This window comes from Myxocyprinus asiaticus, chromosome 29 (genome assembly GCF_019703515.2).
Source record: "Myxocyprinus asiaticus isolate MX2 ecotype Aquarium Trade chromosome 29, UBuf_Myxa_2, whole genome shotgun sequence".
NCBI classification, from domain to species: domain Eukaryota; kingdom Metazoa; phylum Chordata; class Actinopteri; order Cypriniformes; family Catostomidae; genus Myxocyprinus; species Myxocyprinus asiaticus.
In genome coordinates this window covers 8,230,043-8,246,820 of record NC_059372.1, presented here as the reverse complement: position 1 = coordinate 8,246,820, position 16,778 = coordinate 8,230,043, and the positions used below count along the sequence as shown (strand labels likewise).

The following is a 16,778-nucleotide window of genomic DNA, read 5'->3' as shown; positions in this document are numbered from 1 at the left end:
CAGTACCCTCTGAAACACATGGGTATATGTTATCTTCCACGATTAAACTGACTTGTTGAAGACTGTGAATATCAAGCATACAGTTTAGCACACATATACTGTAACAAACACAGATGTCTTTCATTTTTCAATTTAAGGCACTCGATTGAAAAAGATTAGAAAATGGTACAACTCTTTTGGGTATCTGGTATCTATGAGAATATCCTTGGCTTGAGAAAAGGTATCCAGTCCATTGAATTCAGTTCTTTTCAGTCTGATAACAAGAATAATTAGCATCAACAAATGCCTTTTATTGGCTAATCTATCTGCCCTTTCAACACAATTGACAGGTTTAATCTCTTTGAGACTTCAAGTATGTCTACCACACACATATGGACGTGAACATGCACAAAGTCAGTCACTCTTGTGTCCTTGTGTTACTGCATTGACTCAGATGCTCTTTGAAGAGGTAAGAGTCTAGAGTTGGTAAGTGTCCACATTGCTAAGCCAGCATTGTGCTTCTTTAGGCCTGTAATGGAGCCATGTAAAGCCTTGGTAGAACGTGCAGCCCCATGGGAACAAATCCAAGTGACCTCACTCTCCCTCCATTTCTCACGCCTCTCATCCGGTACTCTGGTAGCTTTCCCTTGCAGCAAACAGGAAACAACCGATTGGCAAAGTCTTAGGGTTTTTCAGGGTTTTCATGAACAACACACTGTAAAGCGCGCAAATAAACACTTCTCAAGGAATTGCCTTCTTCCAGCAAGAAGTGGTCCACAAGTGGTCCGTTTTAAAACCAAGAGTTTTATAGTTGGACTGCTCAATTGCAGGGCAACCATGGCGAAAAGGTGTGGTTGGGCTGGCAAGCGTAGACTGGCTGCACCTGAGCAATGTAATAATTGCTAAAGTTGCCATCAGCAATGTACGGCGCAGGCTGGTAAAAGCAAGTAACGTTGGCTACATTGGGAATCACATTCTGCTCTGCCAGAACACGTACTGCCAACATGGTGATGAGGCTCAGAGTCTGTCGTCTTTCATGTCCCATCAGGCACACCGTACTTTCATTGACGACACTGTGCAGCGTGGTCAAATACTCGTATTTTCGGTCCTCAAGTCCTACAAAGTGATTCTGCAGATATGACTCTAGTTTGCGCCTTTGTTCCGCCACATCCGAGAAGTCGATGAAGAACCGCGAGCACATGTAGCGTTCAAGAAGTTTCATCTCGACTTCGGAAGCTGCATGGAAACCTCGTACCAACAGGTGGCAGTATTTCAGCAATCCACCACCACGGATCTCTTCTGGATTTCGCGTACAGATCAATTTCCGCTGCAGGTGATCCAAAGCAATGCTGAAGTCACCGTAAACGCTCTCGCCAACGATGGAGGGGTGGAACGTCTCCGCCATTGGGTTCTCTGAGCACTCGTAAAAGAGGAGGAGGGAGTCCAGGCGGATCTGGAAAGAATCCACGCTGAACTCAAACTGACGCCGCAGGGAATCCACAAACTTCAACTCGACGTTCTTGCCACTGTTGTTGGAGAGTGAGATTAAACTCCAGCGGTCTGAATCGTTGCATACTTTCACCATTTTCTGCACATATGCTTCCTGAGGAAAGAGAAAGCAAGAGGGATTTGGAGGAGGGTTTTGAGATTGGCAGTAATGTGGAAAAGACCAAGAAAAAGTTTCATACAATGAAAATTGAGTTATGTTGAAAGAGAGAGAGAGGTATGGGCAATTAAACTGAAATGTGTCAATATTTAGCACTACATTAACCATTTCCTCAATAGGAAAGAAGATTACACATTAATGATTCTGTCATAATGTCTTGTAAAGTCACTTTGCATATACACCTATCAGCCACAACATTAAAACCTCCTGCCTAATATTGTGTAGGTCCCCCTTGTGCCACCAAAACAGCGCCAACCCACATCGGACCAGTCTGGCCATTCTCTGTTGACCTCTCTCATCAACAAGACATTTCCATCTGCAGAACTGCCCCTCACTGGATGTTTTTTGTTTTTGGCACCATTCAGAGTAAATTCTAGAGACTAGAATGTGTGAAAATCCCAGGAGATCAGCAGTTAAAGAAATACTCAAACCAGCCTACAATCATCCATGTGATTATCTAATCAGCCAATTGTGTGGCAGCAGTGCATAAAATCACACAGATATGGGTCAGGAGATTCAGTTAATGTTCACATCAACCATCAGAATGGGAAAAAAAAATGTGATCTCAGTGATTTGGAGTGTGGCATGATTGTTGGTGCCAGATGGGCTGGTTTGAGTATTTCTGTAACTGCTGATCTCCTGGGATTTTCGCACACAACAGTCTTTAGAATTTACTCAGAATGGTGCCAAAAACAAAAAAACATCCAGTGAGCAGCGGTACTGTGGACGGAAATGCCTTGTTGATGAGAGAGGTCAACAGAGAATGGCCAGACTGGTCCGAACTGACAAAGTCTACTGTAACTCAGATAACCGCTCTGTACAATTGTGGTGAGATGAATAACATCTCAGAATGCTATTCTGAGATGCGGGTTGGTGCTGTTTTGGTGGCACAAGGGGGACCTAAACAATATTAGGAAAGTGGATTTAATGTTGTGGCTAAACGGTGATTATTCTGAATTGTCTGATTATATATGAAAAGCATGACATGACTATAGCCATAGAAGGTGCAGTTTTGAATGGTATCTGCCTAATTTGCACACAGGAAAATTCTGTCTGCCTTTGCATACACAGAGAAGAGGTAGGTGAAAGCAGATCCATCGTAAATTGGTTTAGAGAAATCCTCTTTGTAGTATAAGAAACCAACGTTTTTACTACCAGTGTGCTTATCTTATTGCAGCTTAAATCTAATACAAACTTTCTAGGGCAAGCTTAAATCTAATACACACTTACCAGGGCACATCTAGGTCCAGTCAATGTCAAATTACAGGATGTCATGGGTTACCCATTATTTTTAATGAATGACAAGTCATTTAGCTGACTTTCTCTTCTCACAAGAGACACTACACACAGACAGTCCTAATGGAGTAAACTGAGGTTAAGCACATTGCTGAAGGGCACAGTGGTGATAGTTGATGAATCAACCATTGCAGATCAACTAGAGCCTTGCAGATCTTTAAACACTATAAAAAGCAGATTTAAGTAACTGAGGTGAAGTGATGTGCTAAATTTTAAGCCTTACCTTTAATGTCAACGGAGTTATTTTCTCTTTATTCACGCCTTCAGGCAAGAAATCCAAGAGGGAATCGAGAACAATATCCTTGACGGTCTGAAACTCAACTTCTCCTTTCAGATCAGCGCAAAATATGAGGTCCAGGTCCTTGTAGCCCAATCCGCTCTCCTCGTGAAGAACGTGGCTGGCCGCGGAACCGTTCAGCCGAACCTCCCGAACATGGATTTTGCACTCTTCCATGCGACAACGCACCACGTTGACGATATCCCGAGGCTTCATTTCCAATGTTGGGAAATTCCATTTCCCGTGAATGGGGATGGATTCGGTTAGGATGGCGTCTAGACGCTTCACCTGCTCCCAGTTCAGCACGCTCAGGTTACTGTAGTCACTGTTATTCAAATGCTCGTCCATGGTGATTGATTAGAGACCTTTTTTTTTTTTTTTTTTTTTTTACAGTTCTAGACTCTGCTCTCCAATCTTAGATTACTTTGGCCATGTTATATGAAATGAGGAACTTGCAGTGGCGTCCAATCCAGTGGCAACATTACATATAAAATGTCATAAATTCATTACATAATACTAGAAAAAAAAAAAAAAAAAAAAAAAAAAAAAAATATATATATATATATATATATATATATATATATATATATATATATATATATATATATATATATATACACAATTTAGTTAGTTGAGACTATATGCACGGCTGTGCATATGCATTGCATGTAGCGCGCCGCTGTTGAGCCTCACCACTATGCGTAAAAGCTTGCCAGATGTCCCGTTTGCACAAAGCGCTGAAGTTCGCGGAGAGGGCGTTGGATGCGAGTTCTCACGGCTCTCGGGGGGCCGTGAGAGTCAGGATCCGGCGTCTGACTGCTGCATGGCGATGAGTTTTAGGTCCGAACAAAATACTCAAATAAAACCGAGAGGCATGCTTTTCCAAGAATGTGAATATCAGATAGAAGAAGCGACCGGGACGCTTTTAGTATTTACATCTTGTATTATTCTGAAACAATAATAAAACAAGAAGTTACATGCCCTTTAGTATAATTCCTTTAAAGTGCGCACTGAATGAATAATGATGCACAACAAGAAATAATCAATGCAGATATACGTGCAAACTCTTTTGAAATACAAAAAATAATCATATCTGTATGTGTAAATGAAGTACTTACCCGTATCATCACATTGTGAGCTGCTGTTTCGTGGAAACCGCTAGTTGCTCGTGTCATCTCGGTTACAGACAGTGAAGATGCTTGCAGATTAACCCTTAAACTAAAGCACGAGTGACGGTGAACCTGAGTGACAGGTGCGCACACCAATCCAAACAAGCGCGGATCACACACGTTATAAACAGTAGCTGTCTATGCTGTATAAACAAGATATGCATGTTTATGTACAATAAAATTTTCCTTAAGGTTTGCAAATATATTTAAGATTTTAAAATCTTTATTTATCGTTTCCCAAAGAATACAATGAAAATCTGGAATTCAAAATCTACTTTAAACAAGGAAAGCTCAATATATGTTTTTCTTTTTAAAACATAAAAGACAAAGAAGCATGTAAAATGAATAAGAAAGATTCTTTAAGATTCTGCACTGCTTGCTCATTGACAAGCTGTGATTTAAAATAAAGTGTAAACCTGGGAATTAACAGAAAGATTCAGGAAATGTAAAACAAAATAACGTTAATAGGCAAAATGAGTAAGAATTGAATATTCTGCTTACTATTTTAGGTCGCAAATGTGTGACACTGACCATGGTAACTCTTTTGTTCGAAGGGGCTCTTTGGAACATTCTCATTTCATGCTGGGATGCATGGACCATCATGTTTTACACAAACTTAAAAATGATGTTTTCACTCAAATTGTTGTGCTGATATTATAATTTTACAATGTTAATGTAAAATCAGAAAAAAATGCTTAATAAAAGAATTTTCACTAGTGGCCTTAGACTGTTGTCTAAGATAATTTCTAAAGCGCATTACTGTGAGGGAAAAAAAAGACATATGATCCTATTTTAAAGTAACAAAAAAGCATATTCTCTGCCTTGCAGTTAGCATTGAATACCAATGCTGCCCTCTAGAGAAAAAAAAAAAGGAGGTCTGATTGAGTTGTACCTACTTTTGGCAGGTGAGTACAGAGGTGAGCAGTTTGCAAGCATTGAAGCATCTTGGGACAGAAGAAGGGAATCCATCTCAGTCAACAAAAAGCAAGAATGTAATCACATTTTCAAGATGGTAAAAGTGTAAGAATGTGCCACTGAAAACACATACCGGTCGACCACTAACATAAATCTTAGCTATATGCTTTGGGAACAAATTAGCTGAAAATTGCCTAAAAAGCTAATTAAATCCGAAAAAATTAAAGAAAAAAAATGTGGATCATAAGGACATGAAATAAATCTTTTTTTCAGTCCTAAAAATACCACACGTTTTATTCTAGGCTTAGGGTCTCTGTCAGGGTAAGTGTGCAGTGATTATAATGAGCTTAATTACAAAAAGCAGAAGCCAAGAGGAAATTCCTGTTTAGACGGCTATATGTACATGAGTATGTGTGAGTTACTAACTGAGTGTAAGTGTGTGTAAATTAATTTTCATAATGTCAGGTCAGGCTAGATGTCACCCAGCATCTATCAGGGCGAGTAGACCTGCGTCACAGCGGTAACAGCCAATAAAGTAGGATTACTTCTAGATTACCCCCTACACCATGACTCCTGAACGTACAGTACTCCAGTGCAGGTGTGTGTGTGTGTGTGTGTGTGTGTGTGTGTGTGTAAGAGAAGAGGAAAATTAGAAAAGTGTCTTTTGGACTTAAATATTAACAATAGAGCATGCATTTACTCCAACAACATGCAAAAACATGATCACACGGGAAATCGACATGTTGCTTCCGAAAGTTCATGTACCCTGAAATCAACCCCATTCAGCTGGATTACAAGCGCTTTTCCCAATCAGACATTTTTGCATAAATGCAAGTATGAATATATTTAGTGTATTCAGCTATTGATAGCATGTTGCACAAGCAAGTTTTGCATACAGGTTTTGGTCCCTTGGAAACCAGGAAGCAATCACATATTAATAAACAATAATGAGCGCGATTCGAAGGTTGCATTTTTTCTTTAAAATACATTTATTACTCCACTGATTGATAGGTTTAGGGTTGGGGTTAGGGGGTAGAGTTACAGTAATAAAATTTGCAGTCTTGTTTACTGTATTACATAATTTATAACTAAAAATACAACTCGCTTTTGACGCCACCTTGTGGACACTTCACCTGGAAACTGGAGTTTTACGTTCAACAACACTTCCAGATTTCGGCCACTGGGGGCAGTAATTCAAATTTAGGTAAGAACAAACTGATTTTAGCTGAAGAACTTCTGGCCTACTGTCACCGAATTCACAGTGTGATCAGTCTGTCTGAAAATGTGTGTTTTTTTTTTTTAAAGATAGCAATATGATTTTGTGTTCTTCGAGTTTATTTTTGTTCCTCTGTTGGTAGTTTCTTTTTCACATGCTCTCCCAGAGTGATAAACTTTAGCATAATGCTTTTAAGCAGGCTAAAATATATGTTCTGTAAATAGAAATGTGTGCAACTCTCTCTCTTTCTCTCTCTCTCTCTCTCTCTCTCTCTCTCTCTTTGGTCAGGTAAACATTGTTGAGGTAAGACAGAGATCGACATGAGACCTCTTCAGTGAGATCAGATGAATCTTTGGCCAATCCATCATCCCAGCTATACCATTGAGACCGATTACTCTACACACTTTCTCTTGTGTTATTTCTGCCTATTTTTCTATCACACACACACACACACACACACCTTTTCTTGGTATGCCACTTCAAATGCAGCTACTCTTCCACTTTTGCAGTATAAAGATGACTTCAGAGAAGTAATTAGTCATTTGTGGTAGATTGCTTTTTCGAGTAACTTACCCAACATAACATCACCTGCACTATTTCTAATGATTGTACTTCAGACTGGATATCACTGTGAATTCAAAAATTTCTTCAGCTGAAATCGGTCTGTGCTTTCCGAAATTTGAATCACTGCCCCCAGTAGCCGAATCTGGAAATGTTGTTGAACATATAGACACTTGTGAGCTCCAGAAATGTCCAGGGAATGGCTCCGAAAGCGAGTTGTAAAGTGAGATGTATTCTTAGTCGTAAAAATGTAAAGCTGAAGTATATAATTTCTGCTACACTAGCACCACCGAACGTTAATAAACAATGTTTTCAAAACAGCTTTCTGAATACGCCCCATATTAAGAAGGGACAGAAAAAGGGACAGTGTATTTTAACACACTGAAAAAGTTACATCAGCTTTAATATAATCAGCAGGAACTTTTGAATTGTGCTTACCATTGTTTATGTGAACGTGATTACTTCCTGGTGCCCATGGGACCAAAACCTTGTGTCTTTAAGCACTACAGCTTATAAGTCAATAACTTGGCAGAATGGGTCAATTTCAGGGTACCTGAACATTCGCTAGCAACATGTCGATTTCCCATTTAATCATGTTGAGTAATTTACCACCACGATTCTGAAATATGATAGGTGGTTGTCAGGATGTTGCTATGCATTTGCTGAGGTGTTCTGAGTGCTTTTAAGTATATTGCTATATGGTTGCTCTGGTGTTCTGGGTTGTTGCTAGGGCACCGCAAGGTGTTAGTTAAAGTGCTCCGGGTGGCTGCTTACTGGCCCAAGTCAAAACAGTCCACCCCCATGTCTCTATGATATTATCATTTCTAGATATATGGTTCATGTCCCTCCCTTAAAGTCTATGGGATTTGTTGCCAGGTGAAAATTGTAAGTCGAATTGCATAGAAAAGTAACAGCGCACCTCTTTTCAGCAAGCCACACGATTTGATGTACCATTCATATCTCTAGCACAAACAGTATAGGACGAGTTTAATAATTAGGTTGTGAACAAATAACTAACTCTAAGGATGGGCGATATAAATAGTATTGCTTGCCTTAGTAAGCACCATTAATAATACATATGAAACTCAATTGTCTAATACCAATACATGTTACTGTAATTACATGCATTCTGTATTAAACATATACTATATTATCAAACTTTAGTTTTGCTTCAAGATATGCTTAAAACACCTCAGTTTCACATCTTTGAGACACCTTTACATTCTGCTTGCTCATGGTAGCTTGAGACTAACCTCAATGTGAACATAAAATATGACTGGTTTTGTGGTAAGTTGCAGCTCATGTACGTGTTGTTTGTGTGTCTGTGAGTGAAGTGGGGGTAAATGTGGCAAAATAAAAAAAAAGAGGTGTGATAACACAATGCAGAAGGGGAGGTTATATATCTTACATCAGATCTTTTAAGATCATAGTGAAAGCTAAATATTTTTAACATGCTTTGGGAAGTTTTAAAAATCACACATATACACATAAACAAACCAAACATTAATGATAGCCCCTTTCACACATACAGCCTTTTTCCAAAAAAAAACAAACAAAAAAAAATAAAAAAAATAACTGCAATTATTAGGTTAGTCGTGTGAACACGACCCTTTTGAAAATACTGGTAATTTTTTCTCTGACCATTTCCCTTAATGAGAAGTTGTGTCATTACTTATAACTAAATATCCATATTGATGGTGTGTGTGAAAAGCACATATTGTATGGTACATTAACCAGTAAATGCAACCCAATGATTTTCCTGTAATTGGTTGCATGTGTGAAAGGGGCTGTTGAAATTATTGTTGTTGATTTTTGTGAAGGATCTTGATAGGCAGCTGCTTTGACCCTGACCTCAGTCCCAATTTAGGTCAGATTTAGGTCTCAGTTGCTTCTGTCTCTTTATGTAATCTCAGACAGACACGATGTTCAGTGGGGGGCTTTGAGGGGGCCATGACATCTGTTGCAGGGCTCCCTGTTCTTCTATTCTATTCTATTCTATTTTATTTGCAAAAGTAATGATTGGGGGTCTAATATTTATATTTCCTATCGACACACTAAAGCTGAAGATATAAAAAACCATCTTAAGACAAATGCTTTTGTGAAACATCTTAAGACTTTTGCACAGTATTGCATATATATATATATATATATATATATATATATATATATATATATATATATATATATATATAAATGCAGTTATAGTGTTACCATTCAAATCTTTAATTTTCTCTGATATTGTTTATATAATTTTTATATGTGAGAGTGATATGCATTGTTGTTGTGTGACATTTTAAGTTGATGTCTCATCATGCTCAGGAAATTTACATTTTAATATGCTAAATTGTTCAAAGTAAGATGGTTCAAAGCAATATCGCAAAAGTGTGAGCAAGTAATCTTGCCATTTTAAAACACGAAAAAGAATGAGTTTAAAATTATCAATTCTTTGGAGCATTTAAAAAATTATTTCACCTATAATGAAAATTCTTTCATCATTTACTCACCCTCAAGTTGTTCCAATCTTGTATGACACTCTTTCTTCTAATAGACAGAATTGTATAGCCCTATTCACCACACTTTCATTGCATCTTTGCTCTATACAATGAAAGTGAATGGTGACTGAGAATATAATTCTGCATAACATCTCCTTTTTTGTTCCACAGAAGGAAGAAAGTCATGTACACATGGAACAACATGAGGGTGAGTAACTGATAACAGATTTTTTTTTTTTTTTTTTTTTTTTTTTGGTGAACTATGCCTTTACGTTTTAATAAAATAAAGTGCTGTTCTTATACTCTTCAGTAACATTGACTGACTCCTGGAGAAGAGTTGTTGCTCATAACAACATGGAGAGGAAGTGAAATGGCTTTAACAGTTCTGCTGAAATAGCATGTTGTCACCAGTTTCCTGATGGTGTGTGGTCACACACACACACACACACACACACACACACACACACACACACACACACTCACACACACACACTCACACACACACACTTCCGTCACATACAGTAGATGCATACGCACTCTCTCTTAACAACACAAACACACAAATTCACACTGATAACTCATTTCAGATGTCGTTTCAATACAGAGTAGGGGAGACCAGGTTCACACTTTTTACTCCTGTGAATATTTCTGAAAGTCAGTTTTTTTTGTAGACACACCTTAAAGTGTTGGTCACAGAAATGCTATAATTTTCACCTCAATTTCCCAGAAAAAAGTTAATTTAACACATATTGACCTTTTGCTAATAATGGGGCATGTTGTCACACCTCCCATTGGGAACCTGCCATTAAGTAGCCTGTTACAGGCTTTTCAGCAAATTTTCAACAGCAAAGCAATTCATGAAACAGTAAAAAAAATAAAAATAAATAAAATAAAATAAAAAAAAAGGCAACATACAAAAATATTAAAACATTATTTTGGCCAACAGAAATTGTAATAAATAAATTGTACTGTATAAAATCACAACATTTTCGCAATGTTTTTCCCTATAAATATAAGACAACCTGCCCTGTTTACCTATCAGCTACTACAAAATATGATGATATTGGCATTTAATTTAGAAGATAAATTTACAAAAATGATTCTAATTTAAGCCAGTTTTGGTGCTAATTGTTTGAAAATAACATGCAAAACCAAAAAAGTAAGGACAACCTCCCTGTGTGACAACTAGCCCTGCTCTCCCTTATTTGTGTGGCGTTTGTGTGTATATATTCACTGTGAACTGCAGAACAATTTGTAGGAACAACCATACTATAGCACACACCTGCCCCCTATTGGAAACATCACTATTTGAAACACACTTAAGGATATGTGGCTGCATTGATGAAATCTTAACACGAACAGAACTTGCAAGTTCAGTTGCTTGTTTGCGCCCTCTTTTGGCCACTACTGATATTGCATTTAACTCCACCTGCCTGTTAGGGATGGGAGATATATCAAGTTCAATATCGCCGATATCGATACCAATGCGAATACCGCTATTAAGCTAAAAAAAAATTTTTTTAAAATACAATAAAATAATTATATATATATATATATATATATATATATATATATATATATATATATATATATATATATATATGTTATTTTGCAATTTCTGAGGAAAAAAATAAGTAATTTTAGCCATTTTAATATTATATGTAAAAAGCCCTAATTTTTTTAAAACATGTACATGCCTAATCTTCAAGTTATCAGACTGTGTTTATCTTTCAATTATTATCTTTTTTTTAGTTTATCATTTAACAACAACAACAATTACAGAACATTATCAATGTAACTGAGCACTAAATATCAACTATACAACCCGCCGAAGCATGGATTCTACAAGACCCCTGAAGGTGTCCTGTGGTATCTGGCACCAAGACATTAGCAACAGATACTTCAAGTCCTGTAAGTTGCGAGGTGAGCCGCCGTGGATCGGACTTGTTGGTCCAGCACATCCCACAGATGCTCAGTCGGATTTAGATCTGGGGAATTTGGAAACCAGATCAACACCTTGAACTCTTCATCATTTTCCTCAAACCATTCCCGAACAATGTGTGCAGTGTGGCAAGGTGCATTATCCTGCTGAAAGAGGCCACTGCCATCAGGGAATACCATTGCCATGAAGGGGTGTACCTGGTCTGCAACGATGTTTAGGTAGGGACGTCCAGTGAATGCCTTCACGCATCTACAGCCTTGGGCGCCCAACACCCTGTCGCCAGTTTGTAGTTTGTCCCTCCTCGGACCACTGTCGGTAGGTACTTTCCACTGCTGACTGGGAGCACCCCACAAGCCTTGCCATTTCAGAGATGCTTTGACCCAGTCCTCTGGCCATAACAATTTGGCCCTTGTCAAAGTTGCTCAGGTCTTTACTCCTGCCCATTTCTCCTGCATTCAACACGATGACTATGAGAACTGATTGTTCTCTTACCATCTAATCTACCCAGACCTTGACAAATGGCCTTGTTAGGAGATGAACAACGTTATTCACTTCACCTGTGAGTGGTCATAATGTTTTGGCCCATCTGTGTATATTGCTCTACTAAATAAGCTATAATGCACAATTAGGGCACAGAGAATAGTGTTGAGTTTGATAGTGCTTTAGAAGGAAATACTGTACTGACCAGATAATTACTGCCATTGTGTTTAAACTGAATCATTCATTGGGAAAATGTGATGTTGTATAGAAATATGCAGAGTGAATATGCCTGATAGCTATTATTTAATTATGGCCAGCCAAAAAGCAAGGCAAGGTTACATGTATCATTCCGTTAATGCATAATACCCAATTATCTTAAATTAGGTGAATTATGCAAAAGAAAATTAGAATTTGGACAGATAATTTGGCCAACTACTGCATTAATGCCAAACCCAACTGTCAAGTGTTTTGCCCTATTAAGCAAACATTAAAAATCAATTAATTATGCTCTTACTATTGTGTTTGATAATTATGATGGTAATTACACCTACAGTGATTTCTCATCTAAGTCCAAATTTCTAATTTTTGTTCCTTTGTGAAATTTATAAAAGTGTAATGACACAGTGGCAGTTATGAAACAAGTCACACAGCTTACTTACACAACTACAGTGTGTATGTGTGTTTCTAAAGACAGAGACTTCAAAACATGATCTACTTTGGATTTTTCTTCATACATGTGTGTCTGAGACTAGAATACATGGATATACTGTACATGGTAAATTATTAAGGTCAAACAAATTATGCCCCTCTGAAAGCCTCTCATTCATACGTATCTAACCAAAATAGGCTGTTGGTGTGTACTATGCAAGGACAGATATGCAACTGTTTGAGTCAAGTGCAGGGGTGGAAAGAGTACTGAAAAATAATACTCAAGTAAAAGTACTGTTACTTCTTAAAAATTTTAGTTTGAGTAGAGTAAAAGTACCTGTCCTAAAAACTACTCAAGTAAGAGTAAAAGAGTAGCTCATTTAAAAGTACTCATGAGTAGTGAGTATTGAGTACTGAGTTGCAAAAGCTATGCCCCTTTATAATAAAAACTTGATGCTGCAATTTAAAAATGTAGCACGCTGCACACATATTGTAATTTACATTCCCTTTTATGGCTGTTTGCCAGAAAGAATAAAAATATAGGTATTTTATAGGTGTTTGTGACTGCCAACTTTTAAAATACATCACTTATCTATGATACTGTAAACACTGCATGAATCTGACTTAAAAAATAAAATAAAAGGGCAACATGATTACAGAAATGAAAAGATAAAAACGTTATTTTCAATATCATAATGTATGAAACAATTACATTAAAATCAGTTTACGTGCAAGGTCTAAATTTCCCTTAATGCCGACTGAGAGAGTTATTGTTGCACATAAAACGTGTTCAAAAAATGCAATGAATGCAAAAAAAAAAAAAAAAAAAAAAAAAAAACATTAAAAAAGCTGGGTCACTTGGCACAATAGAGGCAGTAGAGCAGTGGTTTGGTACAGGGGCCACATCGGGCTTTAAAGGGATAGTTCACACAAAAATTAAATTAAATTCTCTCATTATTTAGTCACCCTTACGTCATCCCGGATATGTATGACTTTCTTTCATCAGCAGAACACAAATTAAGATTTTTAGAAGAATATTTCAGCTATTTTGGTCGATACAATGCAAGTGAATGGGTGCCAAAATTTTGAAGCTCCAAAAATCACATAAGTCAGCAAAAAAGTAGCCTAATCCATGTGACTCCAGTGGTTAAATCCATGTCTTCAGAAGAGTGAGAAACAGATCAATATTTAAGTAAATTTTGGCTAGAAATTCTCCTCCCTGCTCAGTCAATCTCCATTTTAACTTTCACTTTCTTCTTCTTTTGTTTTTGGTGATTCACATTCTTCATGCATATCGTCATCTACTGGGCAGGGAGAATAATTTCTAGCAAAAATTGACTTAAATATTGATCTGTTTCTCACCCACACCTATCATATCACTTCAGAAGTCATGGATTTAACCACAGGAGTCACATGGATTAGGCTACTTTTATGCTACCTTTATGTGCTTTTTGGAGCGTCAAAATTTTGGCATCCATTCACTTGTATTGTATGGACCTACAGAGATGAAATATTCTTCTAAAAATCTTAACTTGTGTTCTGAAGAAAGAAAGTCATAGACAGATGGCATGAGGGTGAGTAAATTAATTTTCATTTTTGAGTGAACTATTTATTTAAGTAGCACATGGGGGGCCACATTGTCCTCCTTTTGAGATACAATGTTCTACATTGATTTAGTTCTTGTATCTTTTAAGCCCAGCAATAGTTGTGTTCTCATTCTAATGCATGATGCACAATTTTCAGAAGTTTGTGACTGGTAGAATATTCTGCCTGAAGTATTGCTCTACAAAGGTTGATACTTTTCTATCAGGCATTAGAAAAAACTTCATAAAGGCTAAGCATAATTATAAATTATTTTATCATCTCTACTTTCCTGGTAATTTATTATACAAATGAACACTCTCTACATCCGGGGTCAGTATTATTAAAAAACGAACATTATTTAAAAAAAAAATATTATTATTACATTTATTACATTACATTAATACTTTTAAAGCTACTCAAGTTATTCAGCCAAAAGTAGTGAGTGGTTTTCTCGTTTCCTTGTTATTGTTGTTTGATTAATAGTCTTTATATGACATAGCCTACTAAACAGTGCTCAATTCGGTTACATGTATACTTCATGTCTGACATTTTGATGCAAATATGATTTTTGTCCCACTGTTTATGTTCACTTTAGACCAAACCGACTGCTTTTACATTAATGCCTCACCAAGACGGGCATTGGCAGAATTATAAAGTGTATTTGATCATTTATGCGTGAACCCGCATTAGCGCACAAACATTAGCCGCCTGTCAATCAAACAGCATGCCGCTACAGACGTCAGGAAATAAAAAGTCAATCTTTTATATTTTATCTAGATCAACCAATCAGTGGTGCTCTTGCTATCGCGATCGATGTAATGAACACCCCTGTTCTAGACGTAGAACATGGGCTAAATATAGAAAATTACTCAAAAGTTTATCATCGATATCGCGGACATCTCTCTTCTTTTTTTTTTTTTTTTCAGATAAACATCAAGATTGTTTTATCGCCAAGCCCTACTGATAACATTGCCTTAATCTCTCACATCAACCCAATAATCTCAGTGATAGATAGCTAAATTACAGGCTACGTTATAGACACACATAATTTAGTAAGCAGAAATATGAAATTTACCTCGATATGTTTCTTCAAATTAGAGGCAGGATTAATGCTGATATCTGGCTTGAGCAAGTTAAACTCACATGACACAATCAAGCAATTGGCCTTTATCACTGCGAAAAGCCCTTTCAGGTGCCGAAGAGAGGTATAACAAATGGTGCCGTATCTGCAGCTACTGTTCAAGTTTTTTAAGTGTGATTTGATTGGATGGGAGTCACGAGACTCTCCCTGGCCAATCATGTTGATAGATAAAAATAAATTCAGGACGGGGAAGTAGCGAACACAGACGGTGGGAAAATAGCACAGTAAAAGTACAGTTACAGCACTTAAAATGTACTCAAGTAAAAGTAAAAGTATACCATTTTTAAACTACTTAAAAAAAGTACAATTATTGGGAATAAGTAGTTAATTACACTAACGTGAGTATTTGTAATTCGTTACTTTAAACCCCTGGTCAAGTGTGCATGTCAGCTTCCCCAGAATACATTAGATTATGTTTTGTTCTGTTGTCCATTTCAAGCCCATTTCATTTACCAAAACAAAAACTGTACAACTCAATGAAGGTGGAATTAAATATATGAGACATTAACGGTGCTGTATATGATTTTTTCATGGAAAGGTATTCAAAAAAATGTTTTACTCCCTGAAAGATATTATTGAAACAAGTGTCGTGAGATATCTCACCGGTCTCTGTGACATCTCTAGACTCTGTAAACAGCAAACAAAAGTGACGCTTTCTGCCTGTCAATCATTTTGCGGTTCTCATAGTGTTGTAGTTGCAGCGAATTATTGAGGCTTACTGCCATTTTTATGCCATGTTGCTCATAACAGTTGTCAGTTGAGGGTGCTATTTTGCTGCTGTTGTTTTTGACAAACGTTTCTGCTCAATGTCAGTCTCAATAAAGCTCATTTAGTTTCTTTGGAGTGCTGGTTTTGGAAAGAGGGGGCATGGTGGAAATTCTAGAACACAAATATCGCTTACAGCACCTTTAAGCAACCAGTCTCTTACATTAGGGTAATAACTAAATGCTCTCTAACAGTCAAACAAGATTAACATAAGCAATAGTTCCTCAACTAAACAATGTTAATTAGTCCTCCCATGATACAGTAGTATTAACCAGCCACCGATCTCTGCATGTATAAACATACAATAAGAACTACGTTATAAAATGTTTTTCTAATTTTCAAATAACTTCATTTGTATTTATATTTATACAGTACATATGTGTGCTCATAAGCTGCTTATTGTGAAATTGCTCAGTTACAGTTCTGCCTATCAGTTCAATTATTCTAAATATCAATTATACTACCAGAGCAATTATACTAAAACTGCAATTTGTATTTGTTTGTATGGAGACTTTTTAATGACCTTCAAATGCTTTCAAAGGTTGCTTTTCACATTAACCTGTGTGATTCACCTAAAATTCTTCCCTCCCATTTATTATTCATGTGAATTCTTTACACTTCAGCTAATTATGTGGATGGGTTGGGGA

At 37.0% G+C, this 16,778-nt stretch overlaps 1 protein-coding gene across 1 annotated transcript; it reads right to left on the bottom strand.

The window, feature by feature from the left end:
- Positions 1-215: 215 nt before the first annotated feature.
- On the bottom strand, positions 216-3,723 carry LOC127420550 (terminal nucleotidyltransferase 5A-like). The gene is made up of 2 exons (XM_051662924.1): positions 3,165-3,723; positions 216-1,582 (listed from the first exon to the last, which is right to left on the bottom strand). The coding sequence occupies exons 1-2, from the start codon at positions 3,564-3,566 to the stop codon at positions 800-802; spliced, it is 1,185 nt and encodes a 394-aa protein (XP_051518884.1). The 5' UTR covers positions 3,567-3,723; the 3' UTR covers positions 216-799.
- Positions 3,724-16,778: the final 13,055 nt, after the last annotated feature.

Bases quoted from the DNA above. Each gene is read 5' to 3' on its own strand.
- LOC127420550 (XM_051662924.1), bottom strand. From the start codon at position 3,566: ATGGACGAGCATTTGAATAACAGTGACTACAGTAACCTGAGCGTGCTG. The intron at 1,583-3,164 runs GTAAGGCTTAAA...CTCTTTCCTCAG, and splicing joins TAACTCCGTTGACATTAAAG to GAAGCATATGTGCAGAAAAT.